This window comes from Paroedura picta, chromosome 9 (genome assembly GCF_049243985.1).
Source record: "Paroedura picta isolate Pp20150507F chromosome 9, Ppicta_v3.0, whole genome shotgun sequence".
Classification (NCBI taxonomy): Eukaryota; Metazoa; Chordata; class Lepidosauria; order Squamata; family Gekkonidae; genus Paroedura; species Paroedura picta.
In genome coordinates, this window is record NC_135377.1 from 88,719,500 (window position 1) to 88,741,481 (window position 21,982).

The 21,982-nt window shown below is 45.8% G+C and overlaps 1 protein-coding gene across 2 annotated transcripts; it reads left to right on the forward strand.

Moving 5' to 3' along the window:
* Positions 1-2,317: 2,317 nt before the first annotated feature.
* LOC143845238 (serpin B6-like) lies at positions 2,318-21,729 on the forward strand. Of its 2 annotated transcripts, none has more exons than XM_077353467.1 (7): positions 2,318-2,471; positions 11,851-12,028; positions 15,729-15,866; positions 17,081-17,198; positions 17,320-17,462; positions 19,686-19,853; positions 20,853-21,729. In XM_077353467.1, exons 2-7 carry the CDS (start codon positions 11,861-11,863, stop codon positions 21,255-21,257), a joined length of 1,140 nt encoding a protein of 379 aa, XP_077209582.1. In that variant the 5' UTR covers positions 2,318-2,471; positions 11,851-11,860; the 3' UTR covers positions 21,258-21,729. The 2 variants fall into 2 exon arrangements, with proteins under 2 accessions (XP_077209582.1, XP_077209583.1); XM_077353468.1 differs by lacking the exon at positions 2,318-2,471 and adding an exon at positions 2,519-2,660.
* The last annotated feature ends 253 nt before the right edge of the window (positions 21,730-21,982 follow it).

Consider the following 21,982-nt stretch of genomic DNA (forward strand, 5'->3'; position numbering starts at 1 on the left):
GGCAGCAAGAAGACAGGATAGTGATGTCAGAATCCTATTCGCCTGTTAAGCATGATTCCTACTCTTAGGTCAATTTCCTTCTTCTTGGAAGTTCTCCACGCAGTCTCTCTCCCCACTGCCCCAGCTAGAGATGTAGTTAGGAAACTACCTCTGTCTCTCTACTTTCCTATCAAGTACATTCGTTCCTAAGCAAACCTTCACCTATTCTTTAATTAGTTTGCACACTCTTGTTGTGTTAATTACTCTGCCAACACTACATAACAACCTACTCTTCTTTTTCTATATTCCCAGATATGCCCACACCCTGCAAACCCATCATACTTCATATTGTGCAGCCCAGTCTTCTACAGAAAGGGTTGCCAACCCCCAGGTAGGAGCTGGAGACACACATACCCCTGCACTCCAGGAATTACAACTCATCTCCAGACTACATTGATAGCGTATTTATTTATTTAAAACACACACACACACTTCTTCTTGAGGAAATGGCTCCTTTGGAAGATGGCCTATAGGGAATTCTTCCCTACTGCAGTCCCTCCCCTTCCTACAGCCCCACCTCTCGCATTCTGCCCTCAACTCTCCATGCATTTAGGAACCCAGAGTTGGCATTCAGAGAAGAAGGGCTTATGATGCGGTTGAGAGAAGTCTTCAGCCTTGGCTTAAGGATGCACGAAAGCCAGTTGAAGGATTCACAGGGCCTCTGCAGAGCACAACTGGCCTTGTTCCTTGTGTTGTAACAGCAGGGTACCCCTGCCAGGGATAGTGGGAATTCTGGAGGCAACTCTCAGCTTTTTTTTGTGCTACATAAGTATGAAGACCCCCCCCCCCCTAACAATCACAGCGTGAAGGCCCCCTAGCCATACAGCGCCGTGGGGCCTGGAGCACATACTACATGTGCTACTAGGTTAAACCACCTCTGCAAGGAGTGTGGGGGTCGCAGCCTGGGGAAATGCCAGGCGACTACAAAACGGCTCTCTTCAGCAACTGCAGGTGAGACCTGTTGAAGACCGCTCTCCCCACAGGGAACCTTTTGCCTTTTCCAGCTCTCTTGCTGAATCCCAGGCGAGTGCCACCTGGTGTTCATTCTGCTATCCTGCCAAGTTGATGGCCATCTCTTATCACTCCAGGCGAGGAATTTGTAAGCAGAAAACCTGCAAGTGTCCAGTTTATGGGGCTGCCAATCTCCAGGTATTCACCGGGAGATCTCCTGCTATTACAATTCATTTTCAGGTGACCGAGGTCAGTTCCATTGGTGGAAATGGCTGCTTTGGAGACTCCTCCACTCCCCAGGCCCCGTGACCAGAATCCCCAGGTGTTTTCCAACCCAGAGCTGACAACCCTAGTCCAGAGCAAAGTTCAAATCCAGGGGCACCCTGAAGACCAACAGTTTAATTCAGGGTCCAAGATATATATATATATATATATTTATTTATTTATTTATTTATTTATTTATTTATTTATTTATATTTTTATACCGCCCTTCCCTACAGCTCTGGGCAGTTTACATAAAACATTTTTGAACATTCACATAGAACACTATCAAAATCAAATGTAACAGTATAACAACAACATATCAACTGGAACAATTAGAACGGCCCTTCAATATCTGAAGACACGGTGGAATGCTCTCCCTGGGGAGATGAGGGCCCTCCTGAAGGCCTGTGGTGGGCACACTGCCAAAGAATCGCCAACTTATGTATATCTGCAGACACAACCCAGTCACCTCCAACATTGTAAGAGGCAGCTTTTATGCATGTATTTATGTATGCATGCATGCGTGTATGTATATGTGTGTGTATATACGCATACACATACACACACACACGTATGTGCATGTTTGTATATAATAGTATATATAGTGTTTGTAAATGTATCTGCACGTGTATATGCATATGTGAATATATATATATGTCTGTCTGTGGATGTGTGCCTGTATTTGTGTACGTGTGTATGCATGTTTGTGTAGTGTGTGCATGTGTGAAAATATGGATGAGTATTTGCATGTATGTTTATATATACATATATGAACGTGTGGATACATGCGTGTGCATCTGTGTGCGTGTGAATATCTATGCCTGGGTTTACGTGTGCATGTTTTTAATATGCTGTCGCCCGCTCTGAGCCAGATGGGAAGGGCGGACTATAACATAAAGGTGCTGCTGCTGTATTCTTCGGGGAAGCCTGCCTGGCGCGCTCGCTCGGAAGCAGGGGCCCAACTTCTGAGCGCGGCTCTGGGCGCCTCCCGCATCCCGGCCTCCTTCCCCTCCCCGGGGCCGCTCGGGCGAGGCGGAAGCGGCGGCGGCGGCGGCGATGCCCATGTTGTTCCCGGGCGCGTGTGCGCACATGCCCAGAGGGCCGCGGGGGCGGGGGGGGGCAACGATGACGGCAGGAGGCGTCTCTTTATAGCCCGGCCCCGCTGCTCCGTGGAAACGCCCGACCCGAAGCTGCTGCGCCGGCCGCTCGTCTCGCCAGTAAGTTGGAAGGAAAGGGGTCCGCCTCGGGTGGGGCCAGGCGCGTGCCTCTTCTCGGGAGGGAGGGTCGGTCCCGCAGACCTTTGAGCCAGAGTTGCTGGGCGAGACCCCCCCTGGCCCGTTCAGGCCAGCCACATTTTATGTCTGCAAGGTGGAAGCTTTCCTGGGCGTGGGTTAGGAAGAGCTAAGGTGGGTTGGAGCCAGGCTCTCTTCTGCTGCTCCGGACCAATGTGGAAGAGGAGCGCGAGTACCTGGGAGATTATCCACAGAATGAAACTCGGGTGGTCTTCAGGAGCCTCTACGCCAGGGGTAGGCAAACTGTGGCCCTCCAGAGGTGCATGGACTACAGTTCCCATGTGGCCCTGCCAGCAGGGACCTCTGGAGGGCCACAGTTTGCCTACCCCTGCTCTAGGCTCTCTAGCTTCAGACCCACTTGGAAGAAATGGGCGTGTGCGTGAGAGATTGCGCCCAGATTTAAACCCGGTTGGGCTTCACAAAAGGAGCCACCAGACTCTGAATTTGTTCTGTTGCTTCAGACCGATTTTGAAGAAATAGGCGTGTGCCTGATAGATTATGCCCGGATTTGAACTCTGGCTTTGTTCTGTTGCTTCAGGCCAACTTGGAAGAAGTGAGTGTAAATTACATTTGGCTGGTCCTCAAGGTGCCACCAGACTTCGACTTGGTGGTGTCCAGATTCGCCCTTTCATTGCCACCTGTCACGGTTGCACGGCAAACAGAAAACAAGCTGGTGTGATTTTCCTCTCCTGAAGTCTTCAAGCAAGGAGCAGCTTCGCTTGGGTGGAAGGGCTGTTGCTCTCCTTTGCAAGGAGAGAGGCCAGGCTTTGGGCCAGCCATGTCCACAGAGACAAAGAAAATGGTCAGACAGTATCTGACCAAAGGAACTTTTGACTCTCAAAAGCTTGCTGCTGTCTGAGCTGGGGCTGGATTTGAATCCAGGCCTTCTGCTGCAGACCAGCCCTCTGAAATGAGTACAGAAAAGTACCTCATCTTCATTGCAAATCTTTAGAATGGAGCAGGGGAAATGGGTGTGGGGGTATTCTAGCTCCAATTGGATGCAGAACCGGTGCTGAATACTCTTTCCAGGGCTTCCCCGCCCCTGCCCCTAGTTCTGGGTTTTGCTTGTTCCAAAAAGATGTGCCTGTTAAGAGGTATGCCTGCCGGCAAGAAGGGTGGAGCATAATAAATCAGTTCTGCCAAGCATACATTGTAGTAGGTTAGAATTTATAGTATAACTGTCTTGGGTTTCATCTCAGTATTGAAAATCTCTAGTCAGTTGTGGAATGCCTAGTGGATTTTAAGAAAATGCTCTGTATCTTCCACATTATACAGCTGAGCAGGGGTTTTCAGCGCAAAGCAAAAGAATGTCTCTCAAAGTTCCAGCAGCCTAAAAGCAAGAAGTGGCAGTAACTCCAGTATGGGTCTCATTAAAGAAATTTATAGCATTTTAAGTGTACATGAAAAGATTAATCCCTGGGGAAACTGAAATAATTAACTAATTGTGCTTTTTAGCCCTGTTAGAAGTATTTATTCTTTTTTAATCACCATTTTTATTGTAGATCCCGCAATAGGGGAACATGCAGGAAAACTGCTGCCATTGTCTCCTAATCTCCCCCACACAGGTGATAAAGCCCCCCCCCCCCAGTGCTTTGTCCCATAAATGCTCAAGCCATCCAGTTACTGGATTTTGTCCTCTTCCCTCTTGGATGAGCCTTACCTATAAAAAGTCCCCCAAAACCACTATTGTGCTTTTCTCCCACATCACATAGATGTCACGGGTTACTTTAGGAAGGCTTTATTTATTTATTTATTTATTTTGTACTGTCATATTTTTCCAGCAAACCTGGCACTCTATGGAAACATAAACTGTACTCCTGGATAGGCCTTCTTCTGAACTCTTTGTTATGTGCAGGGAAGTCACCCATCGCAGTGGGATACATGAAGTGCTTTTACAGATGTGATTAAAAATTGTTCTAGTTAGATCAGACTGTCTCAACCAGGGTTTTGTGGGTGGGAGTTAATTAATTTTTTAGAAAATTTGTAAACATGTTAAAAATGTATTGGGTGATATGGCTATAGATGGTTACGTTGACCTGCCCCTCCCCTTCCAAAATGAGCGGGAAGGAAGGGACCCTGGGTGGATGTGAACACAGCTGTGTTTCCCAACTATATTCTGCGTGATCACACCACTTCTGGGGTTTCCTGAAGGCTCAATAATGTTTCTAGTGTTCTCAATAGTAAACAAGGTTGAGAAAGGCTGAATTAGATAATCTGATTGTATTTAAAACTCTTTGATTTAGATGTAACTGCAAACAATTTACTGCATTGTGAACTGATCGGGGAGGTTGACCCCTTTCCATATCACTGAACTGGCAAACCGGTGGTAAGGGACGTCAGGTTTCCCCGTGTGCCAGGATTGAGCCACTATTTGGAATCCTGGCTTGGAAGAAAACGCAAACTACAGCTTCCTGATTTGGTTGAATTGGCAAGACTTGGTTTGCTGTGATTTTGTCAGGTTAGGATTAGTGAAATTCCATAAGAAAAGAGGAAATACTTGATAAATTGAGAAGGGGGGGGAAAGCAGCAAGTGAGGCAGAGCCCCCCCTCTCAGGTCTCCATCCCAGGAAGTAATGCTTTTTGGTTACCTTTGAACTACGCCTATGAAGAAGCAGCATTGCTGTAATTATTTCCATAATATTATCCAGCTTTTGCAGGAGCATTCTATTAAACCGGGGGGGGGGGGTACTCCTGGATAAGTGATATGAAGATTCTGCCTTTGATGTGATTTATGATTGTATGTAGAATTGCACCTAAGACTATTTGAAGTATCTGGATATCCTTGTCTATGCTCAACAGAACATTTTTTTTTGTAATTGCAGTGCTATAGTCTAAAAGCAAATAGGTGAGGTTGGCAGCTCTGAGTTGGGAAATACCTGGAGATTTGGGAAAGGGAGGGGGGATATAAAAGTACAATGTCATAGAGCCGGGGTGGCCAAACTGGCTCTCCAGATGTCCACGGACTGCAATTCCCATGAACCAGCAGGGAATTGTCCATGGAAATCTGGAGAGTCACAGTTTTGCCACCCCTGCCATAGAGTCCATCCACCAAAGCAGCCTTTTTCTCCGAGGAAGCTGATCTCTGTAGCCTGGAAACTGATTGTGATAACAGGAGAATCTCCAGGTGCCACCTGGAGGTTGGCAGCCCCGTTGATGGGGAAATTGCACACCACTCCTCCTGGATGTGAATGTCAGCATTATGCCAGCAACAGCAACAAAAGTAATTTCCCTTGTTACGTGTCATGGGAAATGTCCTGCAGAAAGACAAGTTCCGATGCTGGGGTTTATACAGCTAGAGCGAATCCCTTGGATTACTTCTCTGTCCTAGCATGCCTCCTTTTGTGAAAAAGGTCTTGGCTCACAAAGGATTCCTTCTTATTAATGCCGCAACAAGAGTCATGCCCTCTACCGGGAACGATTTCTTTGTTACGAAAAACAAAAGGTCTTTTCCGGCCAACCATCTCTTGTAAGCCAAAAAAACGGTATACTACAATTTAGCATAAAACAATGAAACACATGGTTGGGGAAAATGATCGCCCATCTGATTAGACAACACTGAGCTAATGCTCTAATTTGACACAGGATAGTTTTGTGAGTTCTCTGCTCTCTTTGTACTACACCAGGGATTCCCAGCCAGGGGTCTGTGGGAGCTGCAGAGGGGGTCCTCAGCCTTCCATCTTCTGCTTTAATGGACTTGGCCACAAGCTAGGGAACGAGCTGACTCCGCCCAGAGGGCTCGGTGGGTAAGCCATGAGTGTAAATATCAAAGTGGGGGGAATTGGTTGGGGCATAGTATGTGCAATTCTGGCTGTGTTCTCAGCTCCCGTCCTTTCTGGCCTACATGAGAAAGAGCCACCGTAGCTGTAGTAAAGGCAGGAGGAGGGAGTGAAAGGCGCATGAAAGGTATGGGCGATGATGTCACTTCTGGTGTCATGTTACTTGCAAAGATGTGGCAGGGAGGTGTGGCCAGCTGACATCACTTCCAGAGGATCCTTGAAGTCTGGACATTTATTTCAGGCGCTCCTCCATGGTCAAAAGTTTGAAAGAGGTTGTACTACACTGAGGTGCCAATATCTTCTTCCTTTGGTATGTATACAGCCACGCACATTAGATTTTATTTCAATCCAGGAGAGCTTTAAAGAATGGTGACTTTTTGAAAAAATCAGTCTAGTGATGGTGAATTCTGTACATTATAGACCCAGGATATTGACCTTGTATAGTATTGTATAGCATCTTTCCGAGGTATTTCTATACATGTAGAATCTAGGAAAATTTCATCATTGTGTTTGTACAGGTAACAATTAAATTACATGTTCCAACATCTTGGCATTTCCAGGTTCTGTATGAATTTGTTGTGAGGCCTCCTTCCAGTATCCCTCTGCCATGTGTTTAAAGAAAGATTTATCTTTCAGAGAAAGGTTGTTGATGGGTACAGTGGCTTTTTGTCATATCTCTTCGTACCATCAAACAATTCTTTGTTTATTAAAAAAAATTAGCGTTTTTAGACAAAGAAGAAAAAGACATGTTTGCACATTATTACAATCTCTCAACCTAAAAAAGAATGAGCAGTTACAAAATATAATTACTGGAGAAAGACTCCCATATTGTTTGATGGTACCCGGAACTGATATGCGGCTGATAAGAATGGGAGAATTTGTAATTATGGCAAAACTTACTAGTTTGATACACAGAGACTCTTCTGAAGAAAGTTTAGAGCATTTATTTATTTAGTTTAGAATTATAGTAGAATGTCAATCAAAGAAAATAATAACTGATTTATTTAGTTAAGAATTATATTTAGTTTAGAATTATATTATATTATAAACTAAATGAATCAGTTATTATATTCTTTGATATTCCGAAAACCACCTCCAATGCTCTAAACCAGGGGTAGTCAAACTGGGTAGTCAAACTGCGGACCTCCAGATGTCCATGGACTACAATTCCCAGAAGCCCCTGCCAGCAAACGCTGGCAGGGGCTTCTGGGAATTGTAGTCCATGGACATCTGGAGGGTCGCAGTTTGACTACCCCTGCTCTAAACATTCTTCATAATAGTGTCTGTGTATCAAACTAGTATGTTTAGCCATAATTACAAATTTCCCCGTTCTTGTCAGCTGCGTATTAATTCCTGATTCCATCAAACACTTCCTACTAAGAATTATATGAAGCAAGACCTCTGGACATTTCTTTACAATGTGGAACTTACGTTAGTACGCAAAGGCTTGCGCCCCACCCTTGTTGCAAGGCCACGTTGCCAAATCGGTTACTCATCAGATGGTTCTTGAGAACTGGGAGGCGATAACCGAGAGAGTCGGTTTCACACAAGCTATATTGCTTTGGTAGCACAAGGAGACGCTTGTCTAAACCTGGTGGATCTAGAAGAGAGCAATTCTGTTTACGGTTGCACCATTAAATAAAGCAGACAGACCAGGGAAAGCCCCTGTAGAAAGACTGAACTCCCTTTGTAGGGTTGTTGCTACAGTGTTCTGTACGCTGCAGGGTTTCCTTTCTTCTTTGTACAGAAGATATTGCAGTATTCCATCACCTGGAGCATTTCTTAAGGTTTGGCTTCCCTTTGCCCTGAGAAGAAACCCCTGACAGATTTCTTTTTTCAAGTGACATGAAGTCGTGTAAGAAAAACATGTGCTCAGTTGCCATAGAATCATAGAATTGGAAGGGGCCATACAGGCCATCTAGTCCAAGCCCCCCTGCTCAACGCAGGATCAGCCCAAAGAATCCTAAAGCATCCAAGAAAAGTGTGTATCCAACCTTTGCTTGAAGACTGCCAGTGAGGGAGAGTTCACCACCTCCTTAGGCAGCCTATTCCACTGCTGAACTACTCTGACTGTGAAAATTTTTTTCCTGATATCTAGCCTATACTTGTAGTTTAAACCCATTATTGAACGTCCTTTTCTCTGCAGCCAACGGGAACAGCATCCTGCCCTCCTCCAAGTGACAACCTTTCAAATACTTAATGAGGGCTATCATGTCCCCTTTCAACCTCCTTTTCTCCAGGCTGAACATTCCCAAGGCCCTCAACCTATCTTCATAGGGCTTGGTCCCTTGGCCCCAAATCATCCTCGTCATTCTCCTCTGTAGCCTTTCAATTTTATCTATGTCCTTCTTGAAGTGAGGCCTCCAGAACTGCACACAGTACTCCAGGTGTGGTCTGACCAGTGCCGTATACAATGGGACTATGACATCTTGCGATTTTGATGTGATGCCCCTGTTGATACAGCCCAAATTGGCATTTGCCTTTTTTACCGCTGCATCACACTGCCTGCCCATGTTTAGTTTACAATCCACAAGTACCCCAAGGTCTCGTTCACACACAGTGCTACCTAGAAGCGTATCCCCCATCCAGTAGGTATGCTTTTCATTTTTCTGACCCAGATGTAGAACTTTACACTTATCTTTATTAAATTGCATCTTGTTCTCATTTGCCCATTTGCCCATTGTGTTCAGATCTCGTTGAACTCTGTCTCTATCTTCTGGAGTATTTGCCAGTCCATCTTGTCTCCTCCGGTAGATCTCCTTAGTCTCAGCACTTGAAGAAGAAGAAGAGCTATTTTTTATCCACTGCTTTTCATTACCTGAAGAAGTCCCAAAGAGGTTTACCAACACCTTTTATCTCCCCACAACAAACACCCAATAAGGTAGGTGGGGCCAAGAGAGCTCTGAGAGAATTGAATGGCCCATGGTCCCCCAGCTGGCTGCATGTGAAGGAGCAGGGAATCAAACCCGGTTCTCCAGATTGGAGTCCACTGCTCATAATCACTACGCCGAACTGCCTCCCCTGCACACCGACCAAGTGTTGAGACGGTGAGCTTCTCATCCTTCAATCTACATCGAGAAAAAAATCCAGCGTGAACATCGTGCAGTGGATGGGAGGTATTGGCTCACCAGAAGGACATCTGCTCTGTGTGCAAGAGGTCCCAGGTTCAATCATGGGCATCTCCAGTGTTAGAAAGTATCACAAAGCAATGTTGAAGATGTCTACTGGTCATCTCATTTTTGTCACTCTCACTAGGGAACAAATCCATAGAATCATGGAGTTGGATCTCCTGGGTCATCTAGTCCGGGGGTCGTCAACCCTCCGGTCCGTGGCCCACTAGTGGGCCGCCACGCCTGCCTCTCTTCCCCCGCCCCCGCAGAGAGAAGCTCACCAGCCCAAAGCGGCCACTTCACTCGCAGCCCGGCTAATTTTCTGCTGTGAGAGCTGGGGGGGAAGATGTAGGCGCAGCCGCCAGCATGCCGGCGGGCACAAACGCGCATGCACAGAGCTCCTGCGCGTGTGCGTTAGCGCCCCCTGATGGTGAAAACACACATGCGCGGTGCCCGGACCGCCGGCTCTTCACCACCCCCGAAGGCAGTCCTCAACCTTTAAAAGGTTGAGGGCCGCTAATCTAGTCCAACCCCTGCAGAATGCAGGAAATTCACAACTGCCTGCCCACCCACAGTGACCCCAATTCCATGCCCAGATGACGACCTTCCATCCAGAACCTCAGAATCCCTGGCCAGTCTGGCCTGGAGGAAATTCGTCTCTTCCCTCCAAAGTGGTGTTCAGCATTTCCCTGGGCATGGAAGAAAGGACCACAAGAGCCAACGCCAACACAGTGCCTTCTACCCACCCACTCTCTATCTGCCTGAATTCACAGAATCGGCATTTCTGTCAGATGGCTATTCAGGCTCTGCTTAAAAACTTCCTAATAAGGGGAACCCAGCCTTTCCTGGGGAAGCCTGTTCCACGGACGAACCGTTCTATCTTAGCCACAAATTTGGTTTGAATTAATTTCAAGCCATTGGTTCTGGTCTGACAAACTGGTGCTACCCAAAATAACCCTGCTCCTCCCTCTGCGTGTCAGCCTTTCAAGAACTTTCTTTCTATTTTGTAGGTGTTTCCGTTTCTGTTGATTCAGTTGCACAAAGGGAAGGATTCGTCATGAATGTGCTCGACTGAGTTGGCAAATTTGGATGAATGAATATTTTGAAGTTAAATATGTGTGAACTGCACAGATTACATCCTTGGCAGGAGAACAGAGAGATCCTAGAATGTGTGTCGACAGGCAATTTGGAAAACAACTGTAGATCTTATCTGTACACGTTCTTTTAACACTGTCTGGGACATCCGTGTGTGTTTTCTGATTGCTTGTAAAACTCAGATTAGCTTGGCTATTGTATTAGAAAGCAGTTTTCCTGGAGCTACCCAATAAAAAGGAATGGGTAGTCACTGATGAAAACCACTCCATAATCCATGTGTCATAGAGACTGCATTGGAATTCACCAGTTCTTGGCCAGCTGATGAAGGGGAGGCATGCTTCTACAGAAATGTGTTCTGGAATGTATGTCTCCTTGCTTGCCGAATGGCAAGCACTAGGGCTTGTTGCAGTGACATGGGAACACACTTGGACTGGAAACTGGTTTGCATTGTGTCTATGCCATTCATTGAGATGTCTGGCTTCGTTGCCTTGGCCCTGGCCTGGCAGAATACTCTGCCTAATGAGATCAGGGCAGCATATAAATGCAGTTAATAATAATAAAGAACAATAACATCTGGGAGACCTGGATTCAAATTCCCACTCATGCCATTGAAGCTCACTGGGTGACCTTTGGCTAGCACACTCTCTCTCTGCCAAAGCTACCTCACAGGGTTGTTGTGAGGTTAAAATGATGGGCAAAGAATGCTAGAAGCCACTTCTGGTCCTTCTGGGGGGCGGGGGAAGGCAGGGCATAAGTGAATTAATATTAAAAATTAAAAGTGCTGCAGTAGTCTCTTCTTTTGTGTGGTTGAATAGATTAATACAGGCTTTCCCAACCAGGGTTTCTTGACAGCCCTGGAAGAGTTTCCTAAATGGGAAGGAGTGAATTAATTTTTGATATGTTTTTTTTTAATTTGTCAAACATTAATCAGGTGATATGACCATGTGTGGTCATGTTGACCGCCCCCCCCTCCCCAGATGGCCAGTGATGGGCCTGGAGGGGGTGGGAAGGGGGGGCATTGGGCACAATGGTGCCACTTCGGGGGTTTCTCTAAGCTTGAAAAATGTTTTAGGGGTTCCTCAACAGCAAAAAAATAGAGGAAGGCTGGATTAATGGGCACGATGCTTTTTCCAGAATGTTACCTGTCTGGGTTCTCTGCTTAGGGCTGTAGATTCTCTGACACAAGAAAACATTTTGGTGGGATGGAAAACATGGATTGATGGAACTTCCCGTGTCAAGAGATGAAATTCCGACAAACAAATCCTTGGCTTGTCTCAGAACTGCCGTTTTATTTGATTGTTTTGATCTGCGCTTATTTTGCAGGTTCTGCACCATGGACCGGGTCACTGCAGCCAGTTCAACTTTTGCCGTTCACCTTTTCAAGAAGCTGAGCGAAGATGATCCCCAAAAGAACTTGTTTTTCTCCCCGATGAGCATTACTTCTGCTCTGACAATGGTCTTTCTAGGCGCAGGAGGCAATACTGCAGCCCAGATGGCAAAGGTACGTCCAGACAAATGCTTTAAGGAAGAAACTATTGCAGTTGCTGCTTTCGCCTTTCAGACGGCCATGCTGTGATTTCAGGGGACAGTGCACACCTAGAACTGCCTCCTGAATCTCATTTGCTCGTAAATGTCATTCAGTTTAGAATAAGCAGGGGTAGGGCAGAATAACTTGAAATTCTGACGAGAGCCGGACCAGCAAGGGTGTGATTTCTCCTGGCTGCTAGTAGCCCACTGGGACAGTGGCCTACCAGAATTTTCTCAGTAGGTTAAATGGTCAGTGTTGGCTTACAGTAGACAGCACAACATTGAGAAATGTCTAGGTCAGCCTGTCTCAACTTCTTTACTGTTGAGAAACTCCTGAAACATTTTTCAGCCTTTGAGAACCCCCGGAAGGGCACGATCGTGCAGAATATAGTTGGGAAGCAGAGCTGTGGACATGCCCACCTGGGGCCCCTCCCGTTCCCACCCCCTCTGGGCCCATCACTGGCCATTTTGGGAAGGGGGCAGGTCAACATGATCTTATATGGTCATATCACCCAATAACTAACACTTTTAAAAAAATATATTAAAATTAATTAACTCCCATCCATGTGGAAAACCTTTACAGGGCTGTCGAGAAACCGAAAAGCCTGGTCTAGGTTATCTAGCCACCAGCAACGGGTTGTCTTGTATGCTCAGTCTGTCGACTCAAAATACCTTTAACAGCGCTTCGCTGTTAAAATAATAGCCTAAGGGCTGGGTGGGCCTTCCCTGTCACTTTAAAATGGCATCATGGCCAGGAGCCGGCTCCTGACCGTGGCAACATTTTCGGTCCTTGGGGAGGCTGGGGGGGAGGGGGAGGGAAGCCTCCCTCCTGCCCCCCCCCCAGCCTTCCCTGTGACTTAGGTGGGGTTGGGCAAAGAGTCAGGAGGCTTCTCTATACCTCTACAGCCCTGCCTCCCCCCCCCCCCAACCTTCCTCCCACTAGCGCCTGCGGCATTTTGGCATGCAGCAGGCTTTACAGCTAGTTAATATATTTATGTTATATATGTATATATGTATTTTTAATCCCATGTCCAGAGAACCTTGTAGCTGGAAGGATCCTTTACTTGGAGTGCGTGAAATAAGGCTGAAATGTATGCCCTTGCAGTGATTCTAGAACCTTTTCTGTTAGTCACATGGTTCTGCTGCCAACTTGGTTTCCCCAATGTCCTGAGCTCCAGGCAAGCTGGTTGCTCATCAGAGTTCCTTTATCTGAATTAATACTTCTCAGAATACAATTTCAGATGCATTGTTCAGATTGTAGCAGAACAGAAGTGACAGTCTCCAAGGAGCCATTAAACAGAAGAGCATTTGAAAACAGCATGCTTGTTCTGTTTTGAAAGCTGTCTGTTCCACATAATATTTCTCGTAAGACCCTGGAGGAGTAGCGTGTCTCATGGCTTAAGTGCCACTCAGTGCAGCTGTCCTGCCCCTGAGTGCCTCCTCCTCCAACTGGCTTGCCTGTCTATCCAGCAGCTGGCCAATCGCCTTCCATCCCCCACCCGTGACCACCCCCTCCTCCTTCCACTTCCCTCTGAGGCTCGGAGGCTGCAGATCCCTGCTGCATGAGAGCTGCCCCTGCTGGTGAGTTCCCTAACAGCTGCCTGCAGCCTTTCCAGGTCTTGGGGGGAGAGGGAGGCCATCCACAGAGTTCTTCCACCCCATCTCACCATCTAGCACCCATTGTATTCCTGAATGCAACAGGCTTGACCTCTAGTTTCTTTATATATACACACACATCTTGCTGTCAAGTCTAAAAGGATTTATTTGGATAGAAATTCTTAGAGATCTATGTTTAGCAAATATTAGTTAAAGAACATATTAGAAAAAATGTACATTGCTGTTGAATACTATATTTAGGTGGAATGCTTAATAGTATATTTAGGCAGAATAGATAACCTGTTGTGAAGGTGATCTTTTTTTAGAAGATAAAAGCAATGGAGATAAACCATCTACAAATTAGAATTACAGTAGGGACTGTTAGGATGTTGTGGAAATTAGGGGGATCAGTTCTGGAGGGTGTTTTTTTTTCCAGGACACTTTGTATTAACCATTTTCTGCCAGGTCCTTTGTGTCTCCCAAGATCAAAAATCTCAGTCTAAAGGGGAGCAAAGCAAAATACCCAGGGATGCAACGCAGCAGAAAGTCCAGTCTGTATGGCCATCTAATGTCACTTCCACACACCAGCAAAAACAAGTGGAACCATCTGCGGTAGAAGTTCAATTGAAATCGTATTTTTCAGAACGGTGGTTGGAAGCTTTGGGCAAGGATCTGCTATAAGGGAAACCATCAGCCAAAGTCCAATCGGCTAGAACAATATCAACTAGATATTTGGGGGAAGGGGAATTTCACAGACACAGTGGTGCAGCAGTGGATTCCTGTGGAGATGGTGATCTCCCTCTCAGTGGTGGTCTTTAAGCAGCAGCTAGGCAGATACCTATCCTAGATACTTTAGGCCAGGCGTGGTCAACCTGTGGTCATCCAGATGTCCATGAACTTGCTGGCAGGTCCAGGATTTGCTGGCAGGGGCTCATGGGAATTGTAGTCTATGAACATCTGGAGGACCACAGGTTGACTACCCCTGCTTTAGGCTGATCCTGCATTGATAGTAATATCAATATAATCAATATCAACATAATAGTATTATCAATATCAACATAATAGTAATATCATAATAGTAAGATAAATATCAACATAATAGTAATATCATCCCCCTGTAGCAGGGGGTTGGACTAGATGGCCTGAATGGCCCCTTCCAATTCTATGATTCTGTAATCCTTCCCAGCGTGTCTAACTTGGACCAATCCTGTTGGATTTATTGATTTTGTTTGGTTGTCCACAAAGGGAACAGAAACTATTTCATTCCTTTCAAAATCAAATGCCTGCGCTGATTAGCCTCCACTCTTTGAATATTTGTGACCATTCAATGGCGCCCATCTGCAACTTGTCAATGAACCTCTTTAAGCCAAATATGTATGGGGTTCGTTTTTCAGATTTTTAGGTATCACTTAAGCTGCCTGATATGTAACACTGTGCAGCAAATACTCCTTCCCTTTGTGCATTTACGCCCGGAATGGAAAGCAGAGAATTATAAATGGCAGAAGTAGACAGGGAATGCTACATTTGAGATATTGTTGTGCATGATTGGTTCTTAGGTGATGGCTTCCCTTCTAAACTCTTCAGAGCTGAGTATCTTGCAAAACTGGGAACAGGGCCTGCGATGTACTCTTGCCTCTTTAGCATTATTAGTAACAAATCTCATCTGCTTTGAACAGCAACTGCAGGGGGTGGGAGATGTTTGGTCTGCATCTATCTGGTTTGCTGGAAGATTCTGAACTTCATTCATTCATTTATTCACTGCCCCTCCCAGCATAGCCTGCTTGGGGTGATCTGCAACATTTCGATAAACCAGCAGTTAGTTCATAAAAGCAATACAAGACATTGTGCATTAATAAAGCATTAAAATCTGTTAAACCATGAAGATTTACTGGTGGTGCATGTTATTTTCCGGCGTCGTTGAGATAATTCTGGTTTAATTCCAGATTTTATTTCCGGATCCTGGTTTCTGGAGGAGGAGGTTTTTGTCAACAACGTCCTCCTTGGACTGGTATTGACAACCCAAAGGGATCAATTTAAAATGTAGACAATTAAATAATAGTAATATCGTCCCCCTGTAGGTGCTGTCTGTGGACAAATGTGAAGAGATCCACGAGGGATACCAGCAACTGACTCAAGAAATCAACAAACCAGGCACCAAGTACTTACTTAGACTGGCCAACAGGCTCTATGGAGAAGCGACCTATGATTTTCTCACAGTAAGTTGTCTTATTTGGCCACAGGATGGGAGAAGCACCCCTGAATGCAGTTTCCGTTCACTAGAAGAATGGGTTGAGTCACAGTTTCCAATCCTTCATTAAGACTTTCTTTAATCCTTGGATTAAACTAGCACTTTTCAACCTTTTGGCCACGGAAGACCCCTGAAAGAATGTTTCAGGCTTTGAGGAGCCCCAGAAGTGATGTCAGCTGGCCATGTCCCCCAGAAGTGGAATGTCACCGGAAGTGACATCACCACCTGCGTTAACTGGCAGGCTCAACGAGGACTGAGGAGGGAGAGCTGGGAGGCAGTTTAAAACAAACAAACAAACAAACAAGTTGAGAGTAGGTGTTCAGGCTCCGCCCCCTTCCAGGCGCAGAAACCCCAAGACAACTCACTCATGTTGTGGAGGGGAAGGGGAGCAATGGAAGCAGCCAATTCGCTAGCTTGTGGCTGAGTCAATTAAGGCAGGAGGGGAAAGACTGTGGGCCCCCTCTGGAAGTACCGTGGACCCCTGTGTCTCCACGGACCCCTGTTTGGGAATCCCTGGATTAAGCAAACAAGGAGTTAACCTTTATGGTTTGAATATAACACTGAAGACAAGTCAGGTAGAAGTTATGAACAATGAATACCAAATATATGCATGTGAATTGAACCAGTGAGTTAGTTGACTGGTTTGTATCTGCAGCAATAAATTAAGGATGCTAATAAGATGCAGGTGGCATAAAATCCTAATTTTGTGTGTGTGTGTCAAGGTATAGATGGTACCACAAGGTAGAGATGGGACAACGCTGTCTGGGGCAGTGATGTTCTGTATTCTTGGAGCTTGGAGGACAATAGTGGGAGGGCTTCTGAAGTTCTTACCCTGCTGGTGGACCTCCTGATGGCACCTGGGTCTTGGCCACTGTGCGACACAGTGTTGGACTGGGTGGGCCATTGGCTGGATCCAAAATGGCTTCTCTTATGTTCTTGTGTCTGGGACAGTGATATTCTGTATTCTTGGCACTTGGGGGGGGAATAGTGGGAGGGCTTCTTGAGTTCTGGCCCTGCTGGTGGACCACCTGATGGCACCTGAGTTTTGGCCACTGCATCACACAGGTGTTGAACTGAATGCGCCCTTGACCTGATTCAACATGGCTTCTCCTATGTTCCTATGAGAGGCTAGGTTCCTCTTCTAAAGCATTCAGGTACTGAACGAGCTGTGCTTGTTTTAAGACTTTTACAGATGCGTGTGAGAAGTTTTACCATGCAGATTTAGAGAGACTTAACTTCATTGGAAAACCAGATGATTCTAGAAGACACATAAATTCCTGGGTAGAAAAAAAGACAGAAAGTGAGTAATTCTTTTCCTTTCCCTATTTGCTTTTAAAAATAAAGCTGACTAGTGACATTCTAGAATTTGTTGGTAGAGATTTACAGTGTTACTGCATCTTTTTTTTTAATCTCTCCTAAAGATAAGATCAAAAACCTGCTCCCTGAGGGAATAATTGACTCGGAGACACGGATGGTCTTGGTGAATGCCATCTACTTCAAGGGAAACTGGGCGAATCAGTTCCTCCCAGAGCACACAAAGGAAAGGCCCTTCAAAATTAGCAAGGTAGGAGAGAGAAACATTCTGCTGCACATCTCTTTCTCATTAGGATCCTCCTATGTCCATTCCAGCAATCAGAAAGTAATTCCCTTCTGCCTCTTTCATTTTTCCAATGACACACTTTGCAACCAAATCCTGTTAATGCCAAGTAGCTAATTAAAATAAGAGCAGGAAATCATAGAATCCTAGAGTTGGAAGGGGCTAGACAGACAATCTAGTCCTTGCTCAATGCAGGATCCTGCTCAATGCAGGATCAGCCTAAAGCATCCAGGATAAGTATCCAGCCACCTGTGAGGGGGAGCTCACCACCTCCTTAGGCAGTCAATTCTACTGCTGAACTACTCTGACTGTGGGGAAAAAAGATTCAAATGTGTAGCCGTTTTAGTCTGAAGTAGTACAATAAAATCAGAGTCCAGGAGCACCTTTAAGATGAACAGGAAGGGTGCTTGCACTCGAAAGCTCACGCCTTGAATAAATCTCTGTTGGTCTTAAAGGTGCTACTGGACTCTGATTTTATTGTGAAAAAAATGTTCCTCTGTCTAGTCATAGAATTGTAGAATAACAGAGTTGGAAGTGTCCTCCTGGGTCATCTATTCCAGCCCCCTGCACTATGAAGGACATTCACAACCCTATCGCTCATCCACTGTCACCCCCTTGAACCTTCACAAAATCAGCCTCGCTGCCAGATGGCTATCCAGCCTCTGTTTAAAAATGACCAAAGATGGAGAACCCACCACCTCCCAAGGAAGCCTGTTCCACTGAGAAACCGCTCTGTCAGGATCTTCTTCCGGATGTTTAGACGGAATTTCTTTTGCCTTAATTTTATCCCATTGATTCTGGTCCGTCCCTCCGGGGCAAGAGAGAACAAATCTGCTCCCATATAGCAGCCGATACCGTTCTACACGTAGTTTTAACCCATTACTGCAGGCCCTTTCTTCTGTGGCCAACTTGGAACAGTAGTGCTTCGGTGTAGAATGAAAATAAGGGAAAAGATCGAGAAAGGCAAAGCATGTAAGAACTTCCACGCTTTGCATTTCTCAATCTTTTTTCCTTCCTTTCATTTTTTTTCCCATCCAGTCACAGCTGACTTAGGACAACAACATGCAGTTTTCAAGGCAAGAAAGACTCAGGTAGTTTGCCGCTGCCTCCCTTTTCATGATGACCCTCAACTTCTTTAGTGGTCTCCCATCCAAACACCAGCAAGGGCAGACCCTTCTGAGCTTCCAAGAGCTAATGCAGGGGTAGTCAAACTGCGGCCCTCCAGATGTCCATGGACTACAATTCCCAGGAGCCCCTGCCAGCATTCGCTGGCAGGGGCTCCTGGAAATTGTAGTCCATGGGCATCTGGAGGGCCGCAGTTTGACTACCCCTGAGCTAATAAGTTTGGGCTAGCCTGAGCTGTCCACGTCAGCCTTCCTGTATGGTGGTGATATTTGCTCCTCCTCGCTTTCAAACTCTCACATGGGAATTTCTGAAAGAAGCTGTGGATTTTATTTTTTTATTTTTTTGAAGAGTAGTTTACATACTTTATGCTTGTTGCTGTTAATAATTGGTAAGGGAGGAAAGGTTGTGGGCAAATATATTTAGTAAAACAAATATCATTAGTAATGTCTAAAGAACAGCAGTGACACATGGAAGGAGCATAGTCTGGGATTTCGCAAGACATAGCTGCAGTTCTATAACTGCAATAAAACAATACGCTGTTAGCCAAGGGTGGTGAAACTCTCCTCTAGAAACATACTTGGGTTCAAAAGTTGTGCATCTTCCAGAGTTGCCTGGGCTTGTGTTGCTAAACATCTTTGTGATGTTTTCATGTTACCCAGCAGTCATTGTGAACAGCCCCCTTTAAATCTTGAGTGTGGATCATGAACTGCGATCCATTTTCAAGCGTTATTAAGTTGATGACTTCAAATCTCAAAATGGGTTGGAGCAACACCTTGACTCTGTAGTGGTTCTTTTTCCAGTCCTGAATGTCATTCAGCTCTTCTTTCCTTGAGGACACTTTGCACTGAATTTTTCCATTTGCATTAGACATGAGTTCCTATGTGCTCCTTCAGACGACAAGCGGGATTACGGTGGGATGTGCAACTCTGCTTTCACTTTGTAACACAAGGACACATGTGCAACATAAGGGCACACTCATTTCTTGCTTTCTCAAGAGTGGTTCTGAATGATCCGGCTCCTGATTTGCATCTGCTTAACCCTCCTTCCACCCCTTCCTCCTTTTAGAATGAAAGCAGACCCGTGCAAATGATGTACAAGAAAGCCAAATTCAATATGACTTACATATCGGATTACGAAACCAAAATCCTTGAGATTCCTTACATCGATAAAGAGTTGAGCATGCTCATTCTGCTTCCTGATGAAATCCAAGATAATTCCACGGGTCTGGAAAAGGTGAGAAACTGTTGCTAAACTGGCATTCTTACCCCTCAGAAGGAGTCCCCGGTAGAGTATTAAAAGTAAAGGTAAAAGGTAAAGGTATCCCCTGTGCAAGCACCGGGTCATGTCTGACCCTTGGGGTGACGCCCTCTAGCATTTTCATGGCAGACTCAATACGGGGTGGTTTGCCAGTGCCTTCCCCAGTCATTACCATTTACCCCCCAGCAAGCTGGGTACTCATTTAACCGACCTCGGAAGGATGGAAGGCTGAGTCAACCTTGAGCCGGCTGCTGGGATCAAACTCCCAGCCTCATGGGCAGACAACTTCAGACAGCATGCCGCTGCCTTACCACTCTGCGCCACAAGAGGCTCTAGCCTCTTGTATTACATAGTGGTAAATCAGGTAGAGTATTACGGAATGGTAAATCAGACGCTGCTGTAGCACATCCACTCACCCTGAGCAATATAGCAACTTCTGTTTCTGCCAGTGATGTTTGGGTGTAGCAGCCTTGCTTTAGAAAGAGACAAAAAAGTGATACCCCAGCATCAGGGAGTTTGTGTTCGTTTTCACCCGTTGTGCAATAAGATCCAATCATCCCACATGCAGGCTCGAGAATTCATTCAAGACACCATTTTAATAGCTGTAGCTCATGTCCAAAATCCAGTGTGTCCAGCTGTCATGCGCACAGATTTTTATACAGTCAGAATAATGCACCCAAATTAGGTTGTTATGTAATCCAGGGTTTCGTGAACCCTTGGGCTTGCTTGATAGCCCTGGAAAGGTTTCCTGAATGGGTGGGAGTTAATTAATTTTAATATATTTTTTATGGGTGATATGTCCCTTTTTGGTTATGTTGACCTGCCACATGGCCAGTGATGGGCCTGGAGGGGATGGGAATGGGAGGGGCCCCAGGTGGGCATGAACACACCTCTGCTTCCCATATTCTGCCTGATTGCACCACTTCAGTGTTGCCGTCTTCCTTCAATTCTTCTGACGTTCTTCGTTTTCCTTAGCTGGAGAGAGACATTACCTATGAGAAACTCACGGAGTGGCTAAACCCGGAGATGATGGACCTCACGGAAGTCGAGTTGTCTATGCCCAAGTTTAAAATGGAAGAAAAATATGACCTGAAGCCAATTCTGAAAAGCATGGGCATGCCCGAAGCCTTTGACCCGAGCCAGGCAGATTTCTCTGGGTTGTCAAGCAATAACAACCTTTTCGTTTCAGAGGTGGTTCACAAATCCTTCGTAGAGGTCAACGAAGAGGGAACGGAGGCAGCTGCTGCTACCGCGGCAGTTTTCATGATGCGGTGCGCGATGATCGTGCCACGATTCACGGCCAATCACCCCTTCCTTTTTTTTATTCGGCACAACAAGACCAACAGCTTTCTGTTCTGCGGGAGATTCTGTTCCCCCTGAAGCGCTTTGTCTCTATATGCAAACACACTACAGTTCAAAGTTGGCCTCTGGCCTCTTATTCTTATAGAAACGGTGCCTTTTATACTCCGCCTCCTTTCTTCTGCCTGAAGTGAGCTTCGCAGGACTCAGTTCATAGCTGGCTTGATGTAAATAAAATCACTCCCATCGGAACAAAACTGGCAATTCTAAGGCCCAGTCAAAATTCACATTAAGATGCGGCCGTGTTCACGATGTGCGGTTTGCAGTTAGGAGACTTGTCACCTTAAGTGGCATTGCTAATGAAGTAGCAGGCCTTTCTCATTGCCTTTCTTCAGGTGTGCATGTGTTTTTTGAGGAGTAAAAGTCTTGCTTTCTAGGTGACCTGTCATCCATTGGCTTTATGAGGCAGTGTCCATTCTTGGTCCTTTTCCCTAGGATCCTTTAGACCAGGGGTAGTCAAACTGCGGCCCTCCAGATGTCCATGAACTACAATTCCCAGGAGCCCCCTGCCAGCGTTTGCTGGCAGGGGGCTCCTGGGAATTGTAGTCCATGGACATCTGGAGGGCCGCAGTTTGACTTACCCCTGTTTTAGACAAAACAAAAAAAAATGCCTTAAAGAGTTTTACCAAAGGAGCTAATACACAGTGAATATCTGAGAGGGCTGTTTATCGTCAGTTTATGGGGGTTAATGCCCCATGTGTAATTTGCAAAGATTTGAGGATTTTCTGAATGGTAAAATGTAAAAA